General features: G+C 58.5%; 1 protein-coding gene and 1 long non-coding RNA gene across 5 annotated transcripts; both read right to left on the bottom strand.

The window, feature by feature from the left end:
- Positions 1-2,855: 2,855 nt before the first annotated feature.
- On the bottom strand, positions 2,856-13,370 carry SCNN1B (sodium channel epithelial 1 subunit beta). 3 transcript variants are annotated; one of them, XM_061349097.1, is made up of 14 exons: positions 13,296-13,370; positions 11,315-11,633; positions 9,989-10,341; positions 9,867-9,943; positions 9,416-9,609; positions 8,515-8,618; positions 7,956-8,119; positions 7,399-7,506; positions 5,451-5,568; positions 5,052-5,127; positions 4,861-4,918; positions 4,276-4,337; positions 3,366-3,441; positions 2,856-3,283 (listed from the first exon to the last, which is right to left on the bottom strand). In XM_061349097.1, exons 2-14 carry the CDS (start codon positions 11,623-11,625, stop codon positions 2,900-2,902), a joined length of 2,085 nt encoding a protein of 694 aa, XP_061205081.1. In that variant the 5' UTR covers positions 11,626-11,633; positions 13,296-13,370; the 3' UTR covers positions 2,856-2,899. The 3 variants fall into 3 exon arrangements, with proteins under 3 accessions (XP_061205081.1, XP_061205082.1, XP_061205080.1); XM_061349098.1 differs by having other exon boundaries at positions 10,004-10,341; positions 13,296-13,369; XM_061349096.1 differs by having other exon boundaries at positions 9,867-10,341; positions 13,296-13,369.
- Positions 13,371-13,442: 72 nt separating this feature from the next.
- LOC133210011 (uncharacterized) lies at positions 13,443-15,764 on the bottom strand. 2 transcript variants are annotated; one of them, XR_009724832.1, is made up of 3 exons: positions 15,694-15,764; positions 14,030-14,168; positions 13,443-13,490 (listed from the first exon to the last, which is right to left on the bottom strand). It is a non-coding gene; the product is annotated as an uncharacterized LOC133210011 (long non-coding RNA). The 2 variants fall into 2 exon arrangements; XR_009724833.1 differs by lacking the exon at positions 15,694-15,764 and adding an exon at positions 15,472-15,591.
- Between the last annotated feature and the right edge of the window lie 6,003 nt (positions 15,765-21,767).

Genomic DNA, 21,767 nt, shown 5'->3' with positions numbered 1-21,767 from the left:
GCCCAGCCCCAGAGCCCGAGCCGGGTACCAGGGACACTCACCATGGTTATCAGCTGTCAGACACCCTCTATAAACCAGCAGTGACTGGAATAGTAACACCGGGAACACGCTGTTCTCTTTACCTTGGTGTGAGGCGGGTGAATCCGCTCCCTGTGCCTCTCCCATCCTTCTCCTGCCTTGTCACTGCCCGGGGAGGGTTTTGAGGCTGTTTGCCACCCGTTGCTGTGGTGTTTCATGGGGCCACAGGCCCTGGGCAGGCACCAGCTGGGGTAAAGGTGTGCGGAGCTGGGAGACGCAGGTGCTGCAGGGGTGGGTGAGAGGGACACAGCTCTGCCTCCCCCCTCTGCAGGAGCTCCCCATGGATGCTGCTGTCCATGAGCAGAAGAGCAGGCTCTGGGGGATTGCTTTGCCCTGCAGAAAAGCATCTGATGTCCCTTAGCCCTGTCTGTATGTTTGAACAGCTCTTTGGGCCTGCACAAGACCAGACTTCTTGGTAGTGATGCTGACAGTGTTGTCTGGAGGTGAGGATGCTGGAAGAGTTGCCCAGGTTCTTGTTCTCAGCTTCCCAAGTGTTCTAAGCAGATCGCTCTGTCGTGTCTTTGGAGGGAGCGGCAGTTGGAAAATCCTGTCCCTTCACAAGAGGTGAAGGAGGCTGTGCTGTGGGTTTATGGTACCTGGGGGGAAGCATCCCCTTGGGGAGATAGGAAGTGAGGAGTCGGGCAGGAAAAGTCTAGGACAACCTGCAGGATCTGGATTTCTCCATCTTTACAAGCATCTCAAGTGCCTTGTGTCTGTCACCTCCCTCTCCTAGTGTTCGCAGCAAGCCTGTTGCTTGTTTAATGTGTAAAAGATAATGGTGGTGTTTCTGAGGCAACACTTGGGGAGGAATCGCTCCAGTTGCTAAGCCCCTGTAAGCATTAAGTTGGTGGAAGGAGTCGGAAGCTCTGCAGTGAGCCTGCTCTGTCAAGTGGCGCAGCCTCAGCTCCTGAATAACCTCCTTATCTCCGGAGTTCCAGGCAGTGGCAGTTAAAACAAAGCCTCCGGCTCAGGAGGTCTGTGAACTGCCCGGGAAGGACTGGCTTGTGCCCATGCCCTGGTGCCAGCTTTTCCCCTTGCATCCATTTCTGGGCACTGTCAGAATGAGGAGCCCCAGCGCATGGGCTGCTGAGCCTGCTCGAGGAGCAGAGTGAAGCCTCTGCAGGGTTCCTGCATCAGGAATCCCAGGTCTGGCTCTGGGGGGTTTAACTCGCCCCTTGCTGAGCATCCCACACGTGCTGAGCAGGAGGTGGTGGGAGTGACACTGAGCTGAGACCCAGCGGGACACGAAGGAGCGGCCACAGCCTGCACCAGGCCCTCCTGAGCCCTCGCTCAGCAGCAGAGAACCCAGCCAGGCTGCGAGAGAGGTTTCAAAAGGGCTTCATTAGTTGAGAGCCTTTTTTAAGAGGGTTTGAGCTCCGAGTTCCTGCAGTCACCGAGTGGAACCGAGGAGCTGCTGTGGAAATTCAGCTACCGAGGTGAGAGAAAATGAGCGCTTTCAGTTCCCATCGCTTTTGGGGCGAATCGTGGTATTTTAAAGTTCGTGCATCAAGTCTTACAAAGTTAAGACTGCAGAAGTCCTGTGCGTTATCTTGTACTGCAGCAGTGTGAGACCGGCACCTCCAGTGGGGCAGGGTATTTTGAACACAAAATCCATTGTGTGGGGCAGCACCAGGGGAGCCGGTGGGATCCCATCTGGCAGAAGGAGCCCCAGTTTCTTGGTCCTGCTTCTGGGCACCAGCACCAACCCCACCGCCACCAAGGGCAGATGGGGACCCTCGGCAGGCTCTGCCCTGGCAGCTCTGCACCGGGACGTGGTGGAGCATCGAGTGGAGGAGCATGGTCCTGCCATGGGCCTCCCTCACCGCTGTGCCCAGCAGCTCGCGCCGCGCCGGGCACCGTGCCCAGGACATCGTGTTCCCAACGCCCGAGTGAACCACGCGATCCTGTTTCCTCTGGAGGTTCTGTGGAAGCACCTGGGTAAGGCAGGGCCAGGGGTGGGTGGGATGGGATGGGATGGGGCTGGGGGAGCCCACTGCCCGCTCAGCACAGCCCCATGGGGACCACCGGGCCTCTCGGTCACCCTCACATCGGGGTGAGCACAGCGCATCCCTCCTTGGAGCTGCGCCGCTGCCAACAGGAAGCACGGGGCAGTGTTTAATAATGGATTTATTGCCCCGAGCGGTGCAGTCAAACCGCCCGGAGCTCCCCTCTGCCTGGGAAATACCTGAGTGCTGATCTGCACACAGGAACGGCCGTGCCCACCCGCACCGCAGCCCTGCGCAGCCAGCACACACACACAGGGCGCCCGCAGGCACAGGGATGCTTGGCTTCAGTCTGCTGCTGCTGTAGCTGCTTAGGGGTGGGAATACGGCGACCTTGGAAGTCAAAAGCTGGGTCCCAACCCAAGGGTTGACCATGGCGCAGCATCCAGCATCAGCACATCCCAGCCTATCCCCAGCACCGCCAGCCTCAGCCTGGTGCAGCCTCCATTGCCACCATCCGCTCTTCCCACTGGGATGTGCTTTCTGCCACCCCTTAAAAAGAAATGGTGATGCAGGATTGCACAGCAGATCTGATGTATAGAGGCTGCACATATGGATGGGGCTTGGAGCAAGCTGCTCTAGTGGAAGGTGTTCCTGCCCATGGCGGGGATTGGAACTGGGTGAGCTTTAAGGTCCTTTCCATTCCATGCTTCTATGAACATACCAAAGGCAGAGCCTGACACCAGCTCTGTGAGGGTCATGACCAGGTTTATTGGACAGAGCTTTTCACAGCGAGCAGTGGGGAGGGAGGGCAGCCGGGGCAGAGCAGGGGGCTCTCAGCCCATGCCTGCACAGGGGGTACCGGGCGCACTCGCTGCTCACTCGGTCTCTGCATCGCTGTCGGGCCCGAGGCCATCAGGGGGCTGCACCCGCAAGGAGTCGTAGTTGGGAGGGGGGGTGCCGGGCTCAGGGGGCAGCTCCTGCTCCTTGTCCCTGTCCCTGTCCGTGGGCAGGGTCACGGGGACCTCGTGCTGGAAGCCCAGGTTGGTGTGAGCCTCCACCAGCTCCGACACCGTTGGCGGTGCATCTGGGTACCGTGCCTGCGCCCGCCTCTGCTTCAGCCCCTTGCACCAGCTGATGATGTTGATCACGGTGATCCAGAGCGAGTCGATGATGATCTCCCCGAACTCGATGAGGCAGAGCACGGAGCCCCCCATCCAGAACCCAAACTGCCCCCCCAGGCTCGACAGCAGCCACACGATCTGCGGGAGCAGAGCCCGGTCACCCACTGCGGACCACCCCAGGAGCTGAGCCCCATGTGCGGAGGGCAGGGCCGGCACTCACCGTCGTGGCGGCGGACTCGGAGATGGTGCGGTAGTTGTACTCCTGGAAGTAGATGTTGAGCTTGATGATCCCGTTTCTGCAGGGGACAAGCGGCAGCTCAGGGCAGAGCCGGGATGCGCGCATCCCCTCCCTCTGCTCCAGCTGCACAGAGCCCAGCCCAGCCACCCGTGAGCATCCACCGAGACCCCTGCCTGGCACCTGGAGAGCCTACAGGTGCCACTGACAGGTCCTGAAGCTCCTCCTGGGAGTTCCTCTGGAGCTGTTTGCTCTGGGCTTCCAGCTGCCCTGCTTGATCAGAGGGGCCAGCACCCCTCAGTGCCCTGCTCCTCGTGTTCCTGAGTGCACAGACAGAGCCCCAGCACCATGACTGACCACAGTGCAGCAGCTTAGTGTGTACAGGTCAGCCAGCACCAGTGAAACCGTTCCCTGCCTCCCTGCTTTGGTTTGGGTGGTTGGTAGTGATGGGTTTGGGTAGGTTGGGGCTTTTTCCATGGGGAAAACCTCTTCTTTTTCTACTCTAATTTAGGGTTTAGGTTCTCAAAGGGTAACTCGGCAGCTACCCGTCTTGGTGCATCCCCTCTGCTGCTGCTGCTGTTGCTGCTGGCAGACTGAGAGATGCCAGAACATCGCGGTACAGGGGCTGGCCCCTGCAGCTCGCAGCTCCCTGTGTGCAGCTGGGGAGAGGGGCTGCCGTCAGCGCTGGCTTTGGCTGACCCCGGTTGTCCCCGTGGAGAGCAGAGCTCATGCACAAAGCGTGTTTCAGCCTTGCTGTCTGTATCCTCCAGGCAACCACGCGCCAAATCTTGTCCTCCCTTTGCATTGGTGTGCTCTGGCCCATGGCCAAGGCTCACGCTAATCTAATGTTAACAGCCTCAATGGAGGAGATAAAGTGGCTGTTCCTTTCACTCACCTGTCCAGAGTCACGTTTGTTGACATATCCCTCTCATAAGATAGAATATGGAAAATCCAGTCCTAGGGAAACAGAACGCGCTCAGAACCAAGCAGGAGCATCCCCTGGGCCCTGCTGGGGCAAGAACCTGAGCCTGGGGCAGGAGACAGCAGCGATTCACCCATCCAGAGCCCCTGTGCTTGGCAGCGTGTGGGTGCCTTTGCTCTTTTGCTGTGGCTGAGCCTGTGCTGGAAGAGCGGGGTCCTGCTGGCCACAGCCTCCCCAGTTCAGGGTCAGGGGTTCTTGTTATAAAGTGCTGGGGGTTTCTATAGGGAATATGTGCACAGTCCTCAGCACCCACATGCTCGAATAGATCAGAGGTCAGCACAGGTTTTGGGCTGTCACTGGCACCAGGGCAGGACCCCGGGCAGGAGGAGCTGCCGTGGGCATATCCCCCCCCATCCCATCCCATGGTCCTGCTGCCTGTTTGCATCCCGGAGCTGTGTCATTTGGCAAAGAGGCGGTTGCTACCCGGGCACTAGCCCAGGAGCGCCGAGTGATTCATGGGGTAAGGATGGGTGCTGCAGGAGCAGGAGCCGGGGGTACCTCGGAGGCTTCGGAGGGCCAGTCTGCCATGGAGATGGTCATCTTGTACTGCGTGTCGCTGCGGAGCGAGGGACGGGGCGTTAGTGGGAGGCTCCCCTCTGGAGTCACTGGTGCTGCAGTGGGAAGGTCGGGATCGCTGGGGGTAGCACAGGATCCCCTCCATCACTGCCCCATGTGGCCCCACTACTTACTTGCATGTTTCCTTACAGGAGTCGATACAGATCTGCCTGTGCCTTATACTTGACCTCAGTGATGAATAGCAATATGCTGTTGGGTGAAGACAAAAATCAAAGCACGTTTAGATGAGGGCCTGCTTGCTGGATTGCATCAGTATCATGTAGTAAGTGTTTAGGTCTGAGCCTGCTGCACAGGCTTGCTGCTGCCCCTCTGACCTTCCTTCCCTTGGGATACTCGGGCAAAAAGGTCGCTCCTTCTGCCAGCACTGACCCCAGTGCCCATGGGGAGACCTCACACGGGCAAAAGCCCCGGAGCTGTGCCATTTACTGCAGCAAAAAAGCCCCCATGCCCTCCCGCCCCCCTGCACCCTGGGACCCTGGGGTGTCTGTGCAGGTGGCCCTGCTCACACTTACCCCAGCCTGGGTAATCTTCGTTATTGCAGTAGTTTACCCCCTGGGGCAAAGGGAACATGTAGTGCCCGCAGCCGCAGATCTCGATCATGTCCCTCTGGAAGCAGGAGCGCAGGCAGGCCTGCGGAGGGAAGAGGGAGCTGCTCAGCCGAGGGCTGGGGCTGGGGGGCTCTGCGCTGGCTCTGGGAATCGCTCCGCTCCCATCAGTTCTCTCCCCCTTGCACGGAGCAGAGGATTCCCTGCCTGCAGGGGTGGGGGCTGCCGGTGCCCACCCTGTGCAAGCCTCCTCCGGCTTTGCCCTGGTGAGAGGCGGCTGAGCCAAGCTGCCCTGGCCAGGGTTACGCTGCGCTTGTGTGTGTGAGGCATTTGCACTGCTGCCCCTGGAGTCTGGAGGCACAGCCCAGTGTGAGCTGCCCGAGGGGCTCTCACCCCCCAGCCTGCTCCAGCCGCACAGAACCTGCTCACTTCTCACCTATCCTGGGGCTCTATGGAAGGCACATGGCTCCCAAAGGGAGCACAAGGGCTCTGTCTCACCCGCGGTCCCTGCCGTTGTCTCCAGGTTTATGGGACAGACTGCCCAGGGGCTGCAGTCCGCTTCAGAGCAAGGGCTAAAAATACCTCGCCACAAAGAGCAGGTTTTGAACATGGAGTTATCTTATCTGTGCATCTGCTGCTCCCCTGGAAGGGACTGAGCCCGGCTGCAGCGCTGCCGTTAGCTCAGCCAGGCGTGAAGCTGATCAGCTGAGATTGGAGCGGGCTGGGCATGAAACAGCGCACAAAGCACCAAGAACTCTAGGGGAAGAGAATGACATTCAGCAGCCCCAGCTCGGCAGAGCAGCCAGGGAGCTTCGGTGCCGTAGGAAATGCTTCCAGTGGAAAAGCCTGAGAGGTCTCTGCAGGGATGTGGAGTGCACGGGCCCAGAGCCCCCATCAGCGTTTACCAGCTTTGGAGTCACAGTTCAACCCTCCCAAGTGTTTGCTTAAACGTTATACAAGCATCTCAAAAAGAGGGGTAGAGTGGCCCAAATGGCAGTTACATAAAGGCAGAAATACATCCCCCCCCCCCGCTAGAGCAGAGCCCCGGCTTTGGGGTGCCTTGTTCTGGCATTGGTACATAACCCCCAATGGGTTTTGATGTTTTCCTTAGTGCTGGGTCTCACCCCCAGAAGCGCTTCCCCTTTATGTGACAGCCCATTACAAGTGAACCAGCCCCTCCTGCTTACACCCTGGGGTTCTACAGACTGAAGGTTTCTGAACACTGAACTTTCTCAGCCCAGTTTTTAAGTGCAGAAAAGGCAAAGCTCTGGCTTCATTTCCCATGGAAAACCAGTGGGTGTTCTCAGGGGGAAAAAAGGCTCAATTCCCTTAAAGGGGAAGGGATGAAGAAGAGCAGGAGTGTTGAGGAGAGGAATCCCTCCTGTACATCGCTCTCCTGCCAGGGACAAGCATTACTTGTGTACACAGAACATGAGCTGCTTCACGCAGCAGAGCAGTGCCATCCCTGAGCCCTGGAGCTCGGTGCTTCCCAAGCAGCAGGAGCCAGCCGAGCTGAGGGAAGGGTCCCATGGGTGTCCCATGGGTGTCCCACAGCCCTCCCGGAGCTGCAGCCACGGCTCAAAGCCCTGGAGCTTGGAGGAGTTGTCCTGGGGGGCTTGGATGCTCAGGAGCAAAAGGGAACACGGAAGAACCAGCAGGGTTTAAGGGAGCAGGGGCCCGGGCGCAGCCTGCTCTGGCTTTGCCTGAGGGCTCTAAGGTGGCCGGGCAGGAGGAAAGGACCAGCACTGACCCATGCTCAGCCCTTCCTTCATTGCCAGAAAAGAGGGTTCCTGGCTTCAGGCTGTGCTTTCTACTTGACCATGGCTGATGCTGCAGTAACCCTGCTTGCCCATCAGAGAATTCAACTGGTCATTTTTCCTACCCGGCTTTGTCTGCCTGAAGAGAGCGGTGTTACCTGTATGGAGTAGGAGGTGTTATATTCACTGTAGAGGTTTTTCACAGGGACATCAGACCCGTTCATGGTGCAGTCGCTGTAGGGATAGCCCATCCGCTCCAGTTCATCCTGAAAGAAAACCAAACCAGCTATCGTGAGTACCTGCTGGTCCTCCCGGGCCCCAGTCTCATTTTCTAGGGTGTCTGTCAGTCCCATATTCCTTTTTGGCTTTGGGACAGATCAGGGTCATGGGCAGCAGCGCTGAAGGAGGTGCAGCGTTGCCCAGGGTGGATTGAGGCAGATGAGGGTGCTCAGAGCAGCCTGTTTTAGCAAGGCACCTTCAGACACACTAAAGGAAGAGCCAGCAATGACCTGAGCTCACTATTTTGGCTTCAATAAAGCACTTTGCCAGGACAGTTACATAAAAGTCTCCATAAACTGTTCCAGCCCGCAGCTAGCCCATACCATGACTCTCTTGGTTTGAGCCAGTTCAGCCAAGACTTAAAACAAACTTGGTTGCAGTCCCATCAGATAACATTATTCTCAGCCAATCTGCTCAGGAGGAATGCTGCACATACCACCAGCACCCCGATGGAGGTTTCCGTCCCGGGCATGGCATAGATGCCCTGATCCTTCAGGAAGGGGAAGCTCTTCTGTTGGTGCAGCATGAGCCTGGCCCCGGCGGCGGATGACAGGTAAGGGATGTAGTCCTGCTGGCTGATGTCCAGGATCAACTTCAGCCCTGGGACACCAGACAAAACACTCAGGATCTGTATAGAGATGTGAGTCTTGGAAGAACCCAAAGTCGCTTTTCCTCTCGCTGTGCACAGAGGGGTCAGTTCCCCGGGGAAGGGCCGGGTCTGGCTGCCACAGCAGCCTCACGTGTGCCTAAATCCGCATGATGGAGAGTGCTCTGAATGGAGACACCCGAGTGTACGTTCAGACAGTGCCCCAGAGAGTTCCGCTATCCAGATGTTGCACTTCTGCTACGTGTCACATCTGTGCCCACAGCACTTGGCTCTAAGTGGCACGTTTCCCTTCGGGGGGCTTCCCCCCTCTGCTGCAGTGCTCCAGAGGCCCAGGAATCACAGGGCTGCTCTCCAGCAGCAATGGGCACTGCGGGCCACTCGCTCTTACCAAACTCAGCTCCCGGGTTGGAGGAATTCAGAGCCTCTTCGTCCATGCCCCAGTTGAAGATGTAGCAGTTACCATGGTCCGGGTGGTAGATCTGGGTGAAGTTCCTGCAGGAACCATGCACATAGAACTGTGACTCGGGGGTTACAAACCAAGCCCCGTGGTGGGAGCAGCGCTTGGCAGCCACCCCTGGGACCCACTTCCCATCGCTTCGGTTTTGGATGCCTGTGTGGAAATCGCAGCTGATGAAGTGAATTCAATCATTCTGCTGCTGGAGAAAAGAGCAAAGCCAGGCCCACCCGTGCTGAGAGCCAGCCGCTGGGGACAGCGCTTGGTGGGAAGGGGAAGGCACAGCCTGTCACACCGACGAGAGGAATAATTGCCTGATGGGAGCTGCGGTAACAGGCTTGGGCTGGTGATAAACCTCAGTTGTTGGCAGTACTCGGCTCCCTCTGCAGCAGTGGAGGCTCCTGCTGCTGCTGCTGGGGGGGGCACAAGGATCACAAGCAGGTGAGAAATAGGGATGGCTGAAATGTGCCTCGGAGCCTGTGTAGGGAGAGCAGGGGCTGTACGTGGGGCTGCACGGCTGTGCTGACTCAGCACTGGGCTGGCAGCTGCTGGTCACCCTGGCAGGGCCCTTGGATGCTCATAGTCTCAATACGTCACGAGCAAAACAGCCCATCCAGAACTGAAACTCAAGCCAGCACTATCCCAAACAACCTGTTTCTGCCAGGACCACAGCCAGAAACCCTCTGGGAAATGGTGTTAGAGTTAAGGACCACCAGAGACCTCTATTAACTGATATATGCCTTAAAAATTGGAAAGCAAAAGGCTGCCATGCCTTTAGCATCCTGTCCCACTCCTGATGTGACAGGGAAGGGCAGGGAGCTCGGCATGCACCTACTTGTAGTTGCAGGGTTCAGCGCCATAGAGACAGGCCAGGATCATGTCCTCTGCCTGGTATCCCATCCTGATCCTCTCCTGCAGGGGCACTTTGGAGAGGATGCTGGTGGACTGCAGGATGTACCACTCGGTCACCGCCTGCGCCGCGCTCGTGAAGTTCCTGTAGGTGCAGTTGTCGGAGCCCGGGTGGCTGCACTGGGGGGACACAACAGGCAGGTGTGAGCCGCCTGCAGCAGGGACCCACAGTGTGTGCCCCCCCTCTGCCTGGCGCCAGCCCTGCTGCTGCACCGGGAGATGGGAGCTGGGCCCAGAGCAGGCTGGGTGAACCCCTCTGCCGTGTGCAGCCAGGGGGAAGAGACACCGATCCCCACGGCACATCCCTGCCGAGGCACCCAGTGCTGGACATCCCTCACCCCCCCCCCCCCCAGCTGCCTCCTTGGGACCCATCTCACCAACTTCACTGCCAGCTTGTACTTCTTTTCTTCCAACGTGGTGTTGGCCGGGGTCGGTGCGGTGGCAGTGTGGTTGCCTGCACTGTGGTTGCCTGCAGTGTGGTTGCCTGCACTGTGGTTGCCTGCAGTGTGGTTGCCTGCAGTGTGGTTGCCCGCACTGTGGTTGCCCACAAAGCTTTCATTGCCCGCAAAGGCTGCGATGTCCACAGAGCTTTCGTTGCCCGCAGGGGTCGGGGTGTCTGTAGAGGACTGGATGCCTGCAGTGGTCCGGTTGGTCTCAAAGATGTCCAGGATGATGGGGTTGTCTTTGTCATGCTCGTCGATGAGGACCAGGGGGATCTGGTACCAGAGCTCCAGGTCGAGCGGGGGGGAGATGCTCTCGCTGCTGTTGCCCGGTGAGGGCTGCAGGATCCTCTCCAGCGCCGCATCAATGAGCCGGTCCAGTTCTTTGAGCAGAGGCTTCGCCTCCGAGTATCTGAGGACAGAGCAGTTACGGGTGGTGTGAGGGCAGTGGGGATGTGCAGCAGCTCCCGTGCTGCAGCCCCGGCTTGGGCCTGCCTGGGGACCCCTGTTCACTGCCTAAGGATTTACTGGAGAGCAACAGGAGCCTCTATGCAGAGCACGGGCAGCCCCACAGGAACATGCCTGCAGCCAGGTGGGAAACCAGCAGGAGGATGAGCAGAGCTCGCACTGTGAACCTGCCAGCGCAGACCTGAAGTGGGGGAGTTTACATGAAACACCCCTAGCAAGTGAGAGAAGAAACAGCCCCAGAGCAATTCCTGCCGTTGGTTGAGCGCATCTTGCCTGGGGCTGCAGTACTGGGTGGGTAGCGTTTTAAAGCAGCTCTAACAGGAATCAGTTTCTCCTTTAAAATGATGCACGAGTTGTGTCGCTGCAGCTCCCAGCAGACAACTGCTGTTTAACCAGCTCGTGTGGCCGGAGTGACAGCCATAAGTGGTACGTTCACAGCGAGGAAGGAGGAAGAACAGAACTATGGGGCAGGAAAGAGGCTGATTTTGGTGGTGACAGTGATTGAACTTATCCCTGAGCCAGGGGAAGTTGTCAAGGAGGCAACAACCACCATCAGATGAACTGATACAGTGAGGAAAGGCAGGAGGAGCGCAGGCACACGAACACTTGTCTGGATCTGAGCCATCCACTGCCACACTGTTCTCCTTTATTTAGCTGTTAGTGCCAGTTGGTGACTCCATTGATGCTCCTAATGTGATATCTGAGCCAGGAACAGGTCCACGGTGCCTTACACCAGCAATACCTTACACCATGGCACCTTACACCAGCAGTATCTTACATCATGGTGCCTTACACCAGTAGTACCTTACACCACGGTACCTTACACCTGCAATACCTTACACCACAGTCCCTTACACCATCAGTACAACTGCGGGTGTTAAAGCACAACTGGGTGAATTAGGCTGAGAAAGACTTACCTGTAAGGGTTGGCATTGCAGACTGTGACTGCTGGGAACTTCATGGTCTTAAAGCCGATAGAGAGAGACGAGGTGACGTTGTAGGACAGGTAGGTGTTGATGAGGATGCCCCACTGCCAGAAGACCAGAGATGCAAAGAGCAAAGTTAGGAAGAACCAGATGAGTTTCTTCTTCGGCCCCTCTTTGATGATGCGCTTGGGGCCGTGCGTGTTGGTGTTGTCGCAGTACCAGACCAGCAGCTCCTTGTAGGTGTAGCCGGGGCCCTTCTGCAGGCGGTGCAGTGCCCGGATGAAGTACTTCTTGAGGTTCATGCTGTGCTCTGCGAGGGGAGAGCAGACCACAGGCATCAGAACGATGGTGAGGAGCAGGTTGGTATCACACTGCGTGCTCTGGGGCTATCAGCAAAGCAGAAGGGGAAGTTATGTGGTGGCACCACCATGGGTTTATAACGCAGGAGCTGTTCAGAGCAGACGTTCTGCAGGGTCATGGTGTGGCAGTGAACAGCCCCTCTCTCCCGAGGGGGTGTGAAGGGCAGGTTTGTGTTTTGCTGCTCCGAAAGCACCCAATGGTTTTGACACATCCTTCCAGCCCCACAAGGGTTAAGGCACTGGGACCTGCTGAACGTGTGCCACCAGTGACTTACCCAGTACCAGCCCCGGGCCCTGCAGGTGTTGCAATACCCAACCAGGTCACTTTTTAGGAAGCAGGCACTTGGTGTGCAAACTGCTCCGTCTGCAGCACCGCCCGAAAGCTTTGCCAACACTAGATGGACCAGGCAGCACACGCAGGAGCGGGTTTGAAGCGAAACAGTGCTCAGTGTTCGAGCTAACACAGCGCTTAGGACAGCTTTTGTTAACAATAAAAAGCATCAGAGTGCAGCAGGCCATCAGAGGGGGCAGGAGACAGGGCCCTGGTACCTGCAGCACCTTTCCCAGCACCAGGAATGCTGCTCAGTGCTGCTGCCCGCCGGAGGAAGGACAAGGGATCGTTCTTTTCCACCAAATTCCTTTGTGTTTCAGATAGTATCGGTATGCTCGCAGTGCTTGTGTGAGGATGCTGCATAGCTCACATTCACACTGCGAGTAAATAGAACATCTTGTGCTGCTGTTTTAAGGTGAGAATCTGTGTTACCAAATCTCACTATCCCGAGGCAGGATTCAAAACAACCCCAGGCAGCTGCTGAGGGTGCTCTCCAGGTTTAAATGTAGACCAGAGTCAAGGACTGGTGCTGTGTGTAACTCGGCATCCCAGAGGAGAGAGGGCTGAAAGAGCACAACATTGCACCCGGGAGCAGCGCCCAGCAATGCAGAGGCTGGTGATGAAGAGTGGTACTTGCAGAGCTTGAGAAAAGTATAAACCCAAAGGATTTTATGGTGCCTCCCTCCATGATGCAAAGGGAGATGGGGATTTCCATTGCACACCCTGTTGCAAGTGTGTTGGATGCAGCCTAACACCCTGAGGTCTTGATGGGAGAGTGCTTTGGAAAGGAAGCTCCAGCTGCTTCCTCCAAGATCTGAGGCAGGCTCTACTCGTGTGGAAGTGTTTTGCTCCCCAGGGAACGCGTGTCCTGGGACTTCACCTTTTAGGTGTTTTAACTGATCCAGAATGTTTCTTCCCTGATGTCAAAGCTATGGGACCTGTTCTCTGCCAGTGCTGCTCCATCCTGTGGCCTCGCAGGGCGCCTGCCAGCAGGAACACAAGCACGGGATGGGGATGGGATTGGCTGGAAGAGCATCCTCAGGCAGGATGCCTGCAGCATCCCTGCCCCACCATGAAAACACATGGATCCCCACATCAAAAAAACAGGCTAAAAAAAGGTGTGCTGGAAATACAGCAACCAGCACCCTTCCCTTAGGTGTAAGCTCTGCTTTTAAAGCAGTCATTTGACAGAAGGATGGCGTTAAGCAGAGGCTGTGCTTGACCACACGTGGGTGACACCGGTTTGCACTCCTTTTCCTCACTATCATAGTTTTCTTCTTACCTTTATTTCCAGGATTTTTCCAGACTTCCTGTTCCTTTCTCCCTGATGAAAGCCTCCTTCTGTGATGTTCCTTGTCTGATGGGAAGCTGAAGCCTGTTACGGGAGTTCCTCACCCCAGGGACAGAGGCTCAGTGCTGGGATGCTGCAGTGGTGGTTTCAGTGCCCCCCTGCTCCTGCTCTCCCCCATCAGTGTACCTGCAGCAGAGAAAAGTGAGGGATGACAAAAGCCCCCTCTCCATCAGTGCACAGGTGACTGTCACCTTCCTAAAGCCCCTCTGGAGAAGGGAGCAGAGGCTGCGGTGGGAGAGGAGCTGATGGGGAGCTCAGGGATGTGGCGCATGGGGATGTCCCACGGTTACACACTCTGTCTCTGCTGCTGCCCCCAAACCCCTCATTCCCTGCGCAGTGTGCGACACTCATGGGCCTGGGTGTTTGGGTTTATTTCTTGTCTGGCTGCTGTACTTCCAGAGCCGGCTCGGGGAAGGGGAACACGCACCCAGTGGGCTCCCCCACTCCTCCTCCCCTGCATTTCTCATTGTCACATTGCTCTGGCACACTTACCCCTGACATACCAATGTCAGAGCCTGAGCCTGGGCCCCAAGAGCCCTGCAGTGCCGGGGTGCCCTCAACCCCTCTCCTGGCAGCACCCGCACCCCCGTGGTGACTGAAGCGGTCCTAAAAGAGCTCCTGGCTCTGGTGTGGTTTGTTCCATGCTGTGAAAGAGACGTCCTCACCTTGCCCAGCAGCCGCGAGTCCGGCCCTGCGTCAGCCCAGCATCGTCGCAGCTGAAACTCCTCCAGCTCACGGCTGAGATCAGACTCCTGCCTTACGAAAGGAGCGCGCTGACTGTGCCCAGCCTCCTCTGGGCTCTTCCTGCAGCGATTCCCACCTCAGAGAAATACAGACATAAGCAAAGCTGAGGGAGGCTCCAGGGTGGTACCTTGGCTGCAAAACCGCTCCAGCACTGCCAGCCCTGATACTGCCATTATTCAGTACTTTCTCCACTGGGACAGTCAACAGCGACTCCTCTCTGATCACCAGCTGCTGCTCTGCCATCCTCTGCAGAGCCCGGTGTAAAGACCTGGCTTCCCCAGAGGAGACTTTGATCCAACCTAGCAGCGCTTTCGCAAATTAGAGGCAATCTGTTTCATTACATCACAAGTTTGCAGGTTAAGAGAGAGAAATGGAGCAGGAACAGATCAGCAGGTGAGGACAGCCTGAGCTGGGGATGCTTCGGAGAGCGGCTGCCTGCTCCATCACCCACAGCGCCCGGTTGCGCCGGCGCCTCCAGGTCTCCAACCCCAGTGGGCACGCGTACAGCACTCCAGGTGTTTACAGTCTGCGAGTTTAGAGAGCGCTGCCTGGCTCTCTGTGCCCTACGCTCCATCATCCCTTCCTGCCCTGCCTAACCCTGCGTTTCCCTCAGTGGCCCTGTCTGCTTGGATGATGACAAGCCTCGCTCCTCACTCCTCACGTGCCAGTAAGGTCACATTGCTGAGAGCTCTCTGCTGCTTGTGCAATGAACAACGTGAAGCCTGGGATGTAAGAGGAGCAACCCCAGCAGCTCCCTCCCCACCACAGAGCTCCTATCCCGCGATAAGACCCGTGTCCTGGGGGCAGCAGCCCGAGGTGAGGGCATGGGTCCCGCAGCAAAGGAAGTGCATAGGGAGATACTCAGAAAGCTGCACTTTGCTCCCGTACCTGTTATCAGGGAGATCAAAGAACCCCAGCACAGACAGGGGTTAAGGAAAAAAGACAGCACCTGACCCTGTGCATATCCCTATATCCCAACAGCACCAACACTGGCAACACTGCTGCACAAGCATGCTGACATGGGGCGACTTCATGTCTGCATCATGCAGAAAGACACCACAACCGGACTGATGGCATTCCCCCCCGCTCTTCAGAGAGGGAATCCCGGACAGGTTTGTTTTGGAGGAGACTTAAAGCTCATCCAGCTCCAGCCCCTGCCGTGGGCAGGGACCCCTTCCACTGGAGCAGCTTGCTCCAAGCCCCTGTGTCCAACCTGGCCTTGAGCACTGCCAGGGATGGGGCAGCCACAGCTTCTCTGGGCACCCTGTGCCAGCGCCTCAGCACCCTCACAGGGAAGAATCTCACTCCTTAACCGCGCATCCTCTACTGCAAGAGGCGGTGGCAAACCCCGGTGAGGTCTCACCGCGGGCACTTCACCAACCGCTCACACCGGTCCAGCCCCGCCGCGCCGGCCCCTTCACCCCGGGGCTGGAGGGAGGATGCCCGCGGGTACCGGCATCAGCACCGGCACCAGCATCAGCACTGGCACCAACATCAGCACCGGCACCGGCACCGGCACCGGCACCGCCCGGGGTGAAGGAACCGGCGGCCCCGCGCCCCCCGCCCTCACCCGGTCCCCCCCTACCTGCTGCGCGGCGCCGGTAGCGTCCGACCGACAGCGGGACCGGTCCCGCCCCGTCCGCGGCCCCTCCCGCCGGCCCTGCCCACCCCGGTCCGGGCCCGCCCGCCGGCCCCGCCCGCCGCGGCTCTCCCGGGCCTCCCGGAGCATCTTTGGTCACCCCCGGAGCGGATCCATTCCACCGCGGCCCGGGCCCGCTCCCCGAGGGCTGAGGCTCCGGTGCCCTGGGCTCCGGCAAGGGGAAGGGGCGGTGGGAATGGATGGGCACAGGGAAGGAGGTGGCCAGGGAGATGCTGCCGGGGCTGGAGCAGCTCTGCTCTGGGGCCAGGCTGAGAGAGCTGGGCTGGGGCAGCCTGGAGAAGGGAAGGCTCCTGAAGGGGAGACCTTAGAGCAGCTCCAGTGCCTAAAGGGGCTACAGGAAACCTGGAGAGGGGCTTGGGACAAGGGCCTGTAGGGACAGGCCAAGGGGAATGGCTTGAACCTGCCAGAGGGGAGACTGAGATGAGCTCTTAGGCAGAAGCTCTTCCCTGTGAGGGTGCTGAGGCGCTGGCACAGGGTGCCCAGAGAAGCTGTGGCTGCCCCATCCCTGGCAGTGCTCAAGGCCAGGTTGGACACAGGGGCTTGGAGCAAGCTGCTCCAGTGGAAGGGGTCCCTGCCTGTGGCAGGGCTGGGACAGGAGGAGCTTTAAGGTCCCTTCCAACCCAGACCAGTCTGGGAGATCTTATACAAGAGCACAACCATGTAAAGTGAGTTTCTTGCCCTGGTTTGAGATGCCACGGGGGTCAGGACATCCCCTCATGGCTTTTGCTTTCCTCACTCCAACCATGCCCACAACCAGCTATGGCCCAGTCCAAGGCACTGCAGGTGAACTGCACGAGTGCCTTTAAAGAGGTTTAGAAGCCTTTTTAAGAAGATCTTAGAATCCATTTTTGAAAGACCTCCTTTCCCTACACTGGGGCCAGCTCTGTGCGTGTGCGGGAGCCCTGGGGCCAGCAGTGCTCTACAGCCACAGCCTAGAGGTGAAGAGCATCTTGAGTGACTGTGGGAGATGTTAACTCCTCGCAGCAGAGCAGTAAATGGGTCTGACCCTCCTGGGACCATAAATCACTGCAGAGCAGCACAGCATTGGGAGAGGCCACGACTGCCTCTCACTAGGAAACGTCCTCGCAGGTTCTCGTTCAATCAGGACTGGGTCAGACTTTCCCAAACGTCCCCTGGTGCCGTTGTTTGGGAACAAAGGGGATTTTTGTTGTTAAAGCTCAGCCGCTCTGCCAGGACTGGAATCTGGGCTTGTGTTTGAGCAGCGCTTGCAGGTGGAGCTAGAACGAACAGGTTGGATGGCCAGTACCAGGGCTCACCCGGTTCTCAACCCCGGTCCTGTCAATATAATCACCCTCTATCGCTACTTCTTTCCCCAGAGAACAATGTCTGCCACCGGCGCTGAAGAATAGAGCTGAAAATAGAGCAGGCTGCGTTTGTTCGCGGTGTGAGGGAGGCATCAGCTGTGGAGCCAAATGACCTTGAGTTGGGCTCGGCTCTGCCTTGTCTCCCTTGCCTCATGAGAACGTTTATTTCATAAGCAAAACCCTCCTGCTAAAAATACAGCTGAACACCCCGGGGGAAGCTCTGCTGCCGCCCAGGCATTGTGCTGCAGCCGGGCCCTTGTGCACCGCTGCCAGCAGCCAAATACAGCTGAGACCCTATGAATGGCACCACCGAGCTGACCCGTGGTGTTCCCAAAACAGCGGCTGGTCCTGCATGGCTCTGCTGAACGGGAAATGTTTTACTGGTGGCTGGAGCGGGTACAGGCAGCCTGAAAAGGTTTCTGGGATGGTTTTTAGACCTGTACATAGGTGAAGAGGTTCTTGTGCCAGAGCCCAGGGCAGAGACCCAGAGACAGCTCTGTGGGGAGGAAATCACCCCAAAATCACAGTTCAGGTCACTGGAAAACCCCTTTGACTCATTCATACGTGGCTCTGTGTGAATCTGCATCGCTCGTGGGTGAATGATGCCCTTTGGTGGTGCGGGAGGTGAGGGGCCAGCCTTTGGTGCTCAGGGATTTGGGAAGCCTCTTTGGGCTCCAGAAACAGGAGCGGTGCCCACGGCTCTGTGCCTGGTGTTACCTGCGAGTCCCCTCTCCCAGCCACGGCGGGCACGATGGCACTGCCCATGCAGCCGCTCACGGCACTGGCGTGCAGCAGGACCTGCCAGACCGACGTGCTCGGGATGAGTCACGGCTGCAGCCGTTTCCCGTCGGACGGCTCCGGGTGTGCGGGCAGCGCTCCTGCCAACCGGCACCGGGAGGAGGGCGCCCATCCCATGGGCACTGCTTGTCCCATGGCCATCGCTCTCCCTGTGCTGGTGGGGCCGGGTCTGTCCCATGGGCACTGCTTGTCCCATGGCCCTCGCTCTCCCTGTGCTGGTGGGGCCGGGTCTGTCCCCATGGGCATCGCGCACCCCATGCTGGTGCCCTGCATGGTGCTCCCCCCTAGCAGCGGGGAGGCTGCTCCTGCCGCAGGAAGCCGGGCATCACCCGTTCCCTTGCAGGGTGCAGACAGGCTCGTTCAGCACTTTAATTGCCCGGTTTATTGGGTGCACTTCCAGAAACATGCTGTCCCTAAACAAAATAGAGTAATTTAGTTGTGACCAGTAAAATCACAGTGGAACGATAGCGAGCATCTCACCAGCCAACCTGCTCTGGTAACCGCTGCATATAAAACCTTTTTAAGTGACCTCTGTTTGCGTTACAAAGATCAGGCAGTAAAACCAAGGCTGGTTTTGTTTTACAAGCAGCAGCAGAGGGAAGCGGCCCCCCCGGCCGGCTCTGGCACTGCGTGGTCCATGGCTTCGGAGTGAGGGGCTTGGTGGGCGCCTGGGCTCATGGTGCTGGGTGCAGGTACCACCTCTGTGAGCTGGTGGCTCAGGAATGGGAGGGATGGGGTAAAACCCAGCTTGGGGACAGTCCCACAGTGCTCTCAGCCTGAGCACTAATGACCCTGGTGACTGAACCTGGACTCAGCCCACTGGGCTGTGCTCCTCTTAGGGGGTGAAACCAGGAGGATGCTGTTGGCATGGGGCTATGATTTGTCACTGATGGGGTTTCCCCAGACCCACTCCCTCTCTAATTGATGTGACAGGGAATTAGCTGCACTCCTTTGCCTTTTCTGACATAGAAGTTATGGGAAAAAAGAGCCTCTGGCCAGGACCACATTGTCCAAAGATGGGGTGTAAGATGGGCTCTGGCCCCGGGATGCTGTGGCCCAGGCCGTGGAGCGCCAGCGTGGCGCCAGCCCAGACGGAGCATCATAAAGATCCCTGTGGGCCGGGGCTTTATGGTCCTCTCCCATGTTCTGGGGGAAATGTGAAGTATTTTGTGCCGGTGAGTTTTTATAACAAGGACAGGAGCGGGGATGATTGCCCCGTGTGATTGTGCAGGGGAACAGCTTGTCCCTTCCCGGATTCGTTATGTAAACTTGGGTGAGAAGGTCTTAAAACACCAGCGGGGACGGTTCTGAGCGAGAGGCGTTGTGAAAACACGGTGATTCACTGCGGGTCCGGCCAGCACCTGCCTCCAGCCACCCTGTGCGTGATCGCACCTCCACCAGGGCTGCGGCGCGCTTTAGACCCCAGCTGGGTGGGTTTGATGAAAGCAGGCGTTTGTCCATCCCTAGAACCAGATTTGGACAAAGTGCATGGGTGGAAGGAGGCCGCAGGGATCCCATCAGCGTGCGCTGGAGCCGGGCTGGCTCTCAGGTGGGCAGGAGGTGCCAGGCTGGCCCCGCAGAGGCTTCGCTGGTGAGCGTCCTCCTGCGCCTCGTGTCCTGCTGCTGCCGAGCAGCCAGGGCAGTGGGCATGGGGATGGGCAGCGCAGGACAAGCTGAGCAGGGCTGGGGATGTGGCTCCCACCCAGCTCCTTCTGGAAGGGAAACTGAGGCAGGAGCCTGAGCCTGGGGGAGACGAGGCGGTGCGGGAGCGTGACAGCCAAGTGCTGAAGCACAGGGATGATGCCAGGCAGGACCCAGCGCCAGAGCACGCTGCCTGCGTTTCCCTGCTTGTCCCTCGGGCTGTGTTGCAACCAGGCCCGGAGCGGCCGGGTCAGTGCCCGCAGCTTGCGGCTGCTCCTGCCTGGGCCCGAGGGACGAGCCCCAGTGCAGTGTGTCCTGCTGGGGCAGGAACCCGCTGTGCCGCATTCCCACCCGTGCCGCAGGGACAGAGCCCCTGCCCGCAGCCGCTGCCACCCGGCTCCCACGGCTGCGGCATCCTCAGCACCCACTGCTCTGGAGGCAGGTGGATGTGATGCAGGAGAAGAGCCTTGGCTTTGGGAAGAAGGGGGCAGATGGAGGAGATGTCATCAACCCCCCAAGGGAAGCGGTGCCCCAGCTGCCAGCACAGGGAAAAGCTGCTCTGAGCCTGCGGTTGTGCAACCGTGCCACTGGGCGTGCGGTGCTGACGGGGCACAGCAGCACCCATTTGGGAGCAACCAGGGGCCGGTGGCTGAGCATCGCCCGGGTGCTAGGGTCTGGCTCGGTGGGTTCAGGCTCTCACCCATCATCATTCACCCACAGCGCTGCCCTCGCAGCGTGGGGCACTGAGCCACCGGCACGGTGGGGCACAGGACGTGCTGTGAGCAGGGTTACCCCGGTGCTGCTGGAGGTGTGAGGAGTCGGTGGTGACTGCACCTCCCGGTCCGTCCTGTTTGCAGGGAGATGCTGGCGTGGGGATTAGTGCCGGGGCCGTGTCGCAGCATGTCACTGCGGGTGCTGCAATCCGGGGTTAACCTTTGACTCAGCGTGTCTGAAACCTGCAGCACTGCCAGGGCCCGGCCTGTGCTCGGGGTGCTCCTGGAGGAGCCTCCGCATCCCCATGGGGTGGTGGGGGTGGCTAGGGCCTGGTATTGTGGTGGGAATTCTGGCAGTGCTCAAGGCCAGGTTGGACACAGGGGCTTGGAGCAAGATGCTCCAGTGGAAGGGGTCCCTGCTTGGAGCTGGATGAGCTTTAAGGTCCCTTCAACCCAAACCAGGCTGGGATTCTATGAATTGCCCCAGGGCAGTTGAGTGGTGGTGCTCACCACTGTGGGACCATAGAGCAGGAGCTGCCACAGCCCTGGGAGCCCCTTGCTGGGTGCCTGGAGGGGACACTTCTCAGTGCCGATGGTTACGGAGCTGGATCACCTGCCCCGGAGGTGAGGGTGAAATGGAAGCATCCTCAATGTCCCGCCTCCCAGAGCTGCATCTGACTGCAGGGCCCAGGTGGGGGCTCAGAGCCTGAATGGGTTTTCCATAGGCATGTGCTGGAGATGCCTTTCCCCAGCCCAGCCCCATTGACATTAATGAGGCATTTAGCTCCCAAACCTGTGTGGACCACTGGATGTCGCCAGTGTGGAGGGGGCCCAGGCAGCCCTTAACCCCCTCAATGCTACCCAGATGGGAGCAGCTTTGGGCAGCTTTAAGCAGCCATCTCCTTGCTTCGAGGGGCTGCAGTCACCATGGAGGCTGACATCCCGGGGCTGTGGCCATGATGGGGCTGGGGACAGCGGTGCCTTGGATGGCTGGGATGAGGATGGGGCCAGGCTGCATCTCAGATGCATTCTCCAAGGAATCTGTGACTTTCATTGTCGCACTCCGGGCAGGTTGGCCGGAGGTTGGATGCTCCCATTTTTCTCTGCATTTCCAGGTGTAATTCAGCCTGACCAGGAAACCTCCCATCCTTCCCACATTTATCCCTCCTGTTTCGAGTCACTTCTGTGCTGGCTGCTCCTGAAGAGCCAGGGGAAAATCTTGTTCTCCACCAGGAGAAGCCTTTGCCCAGCAGTTTTGACCCTCAGAAACACTGGAGGAGCAAGTCCTGCTGCTGGAGGTGGTGCTGCCTCTGCCCCTGCTCTCTCACTGCGCAGGTGTTGGTGCAGTGCAGCTGGGAGCACTGGGGTTGCTGCTGGACCTGTGTGCTTCCACCACAGCTCAGGCAGGATGAGCCCCTGCAGCCTGTGAGTGCTCTGGGGTAGGTCAGGACAGTAACTATGGAGAGAGGCACCCACAAGCGAAACACCTGAGCTCTTTGGGTTCAGGTTGGGTTGCTTTGAA

Source organism: Neopsephotus bourkii, unplaced genomic scaffold (genome assembly GCF_033783945.1).
Source record: "Neopsephotus bourkii isolate Nb327-2 ecotype Australia unplaced genomic scaffold, CSIRO-AGI_Nbou_v1 NB_384, whole genome shotgun sequence".
Lineage (NCBI taxonomy): Eukaryota > Metazoa > Chordata > Aves > Psittaciformes > Psittacidae > Neopsephotus > Neopsephotus bourkii.
The sequence above is the reverse complement of the archived record's forward strand: the minus strand, read 5'-3'. Positions and strand labels throughout refer to the sequence as shown.

Excerpts from the sequence above, each read along its gene's own strand:
- SCNN1B (XM_061349096.1), bottom strand. The coding sequence starts at position 11,625 with ATGAACCTCAAGAAGTACTTCATCCGGGCACTGCACCGCCTGCAGAAG. Across the intron at positions 8,120-8,514 it reads CAACCCGGGAGCTGAGTTTG|GGCTGAAGTTGATCCTGGAC; the intron begins GTAAGAGCGAGT and ends CTGGTGTCCCAG. Across the intron at positions 3,284-3,365 it reads CCGAGTCCGCCGCCACGACG|ATCGTGTGGCTGCTGTCGAG; the intron begins GTGAGTGCCGGC and ends CTGCTCCCGCAG.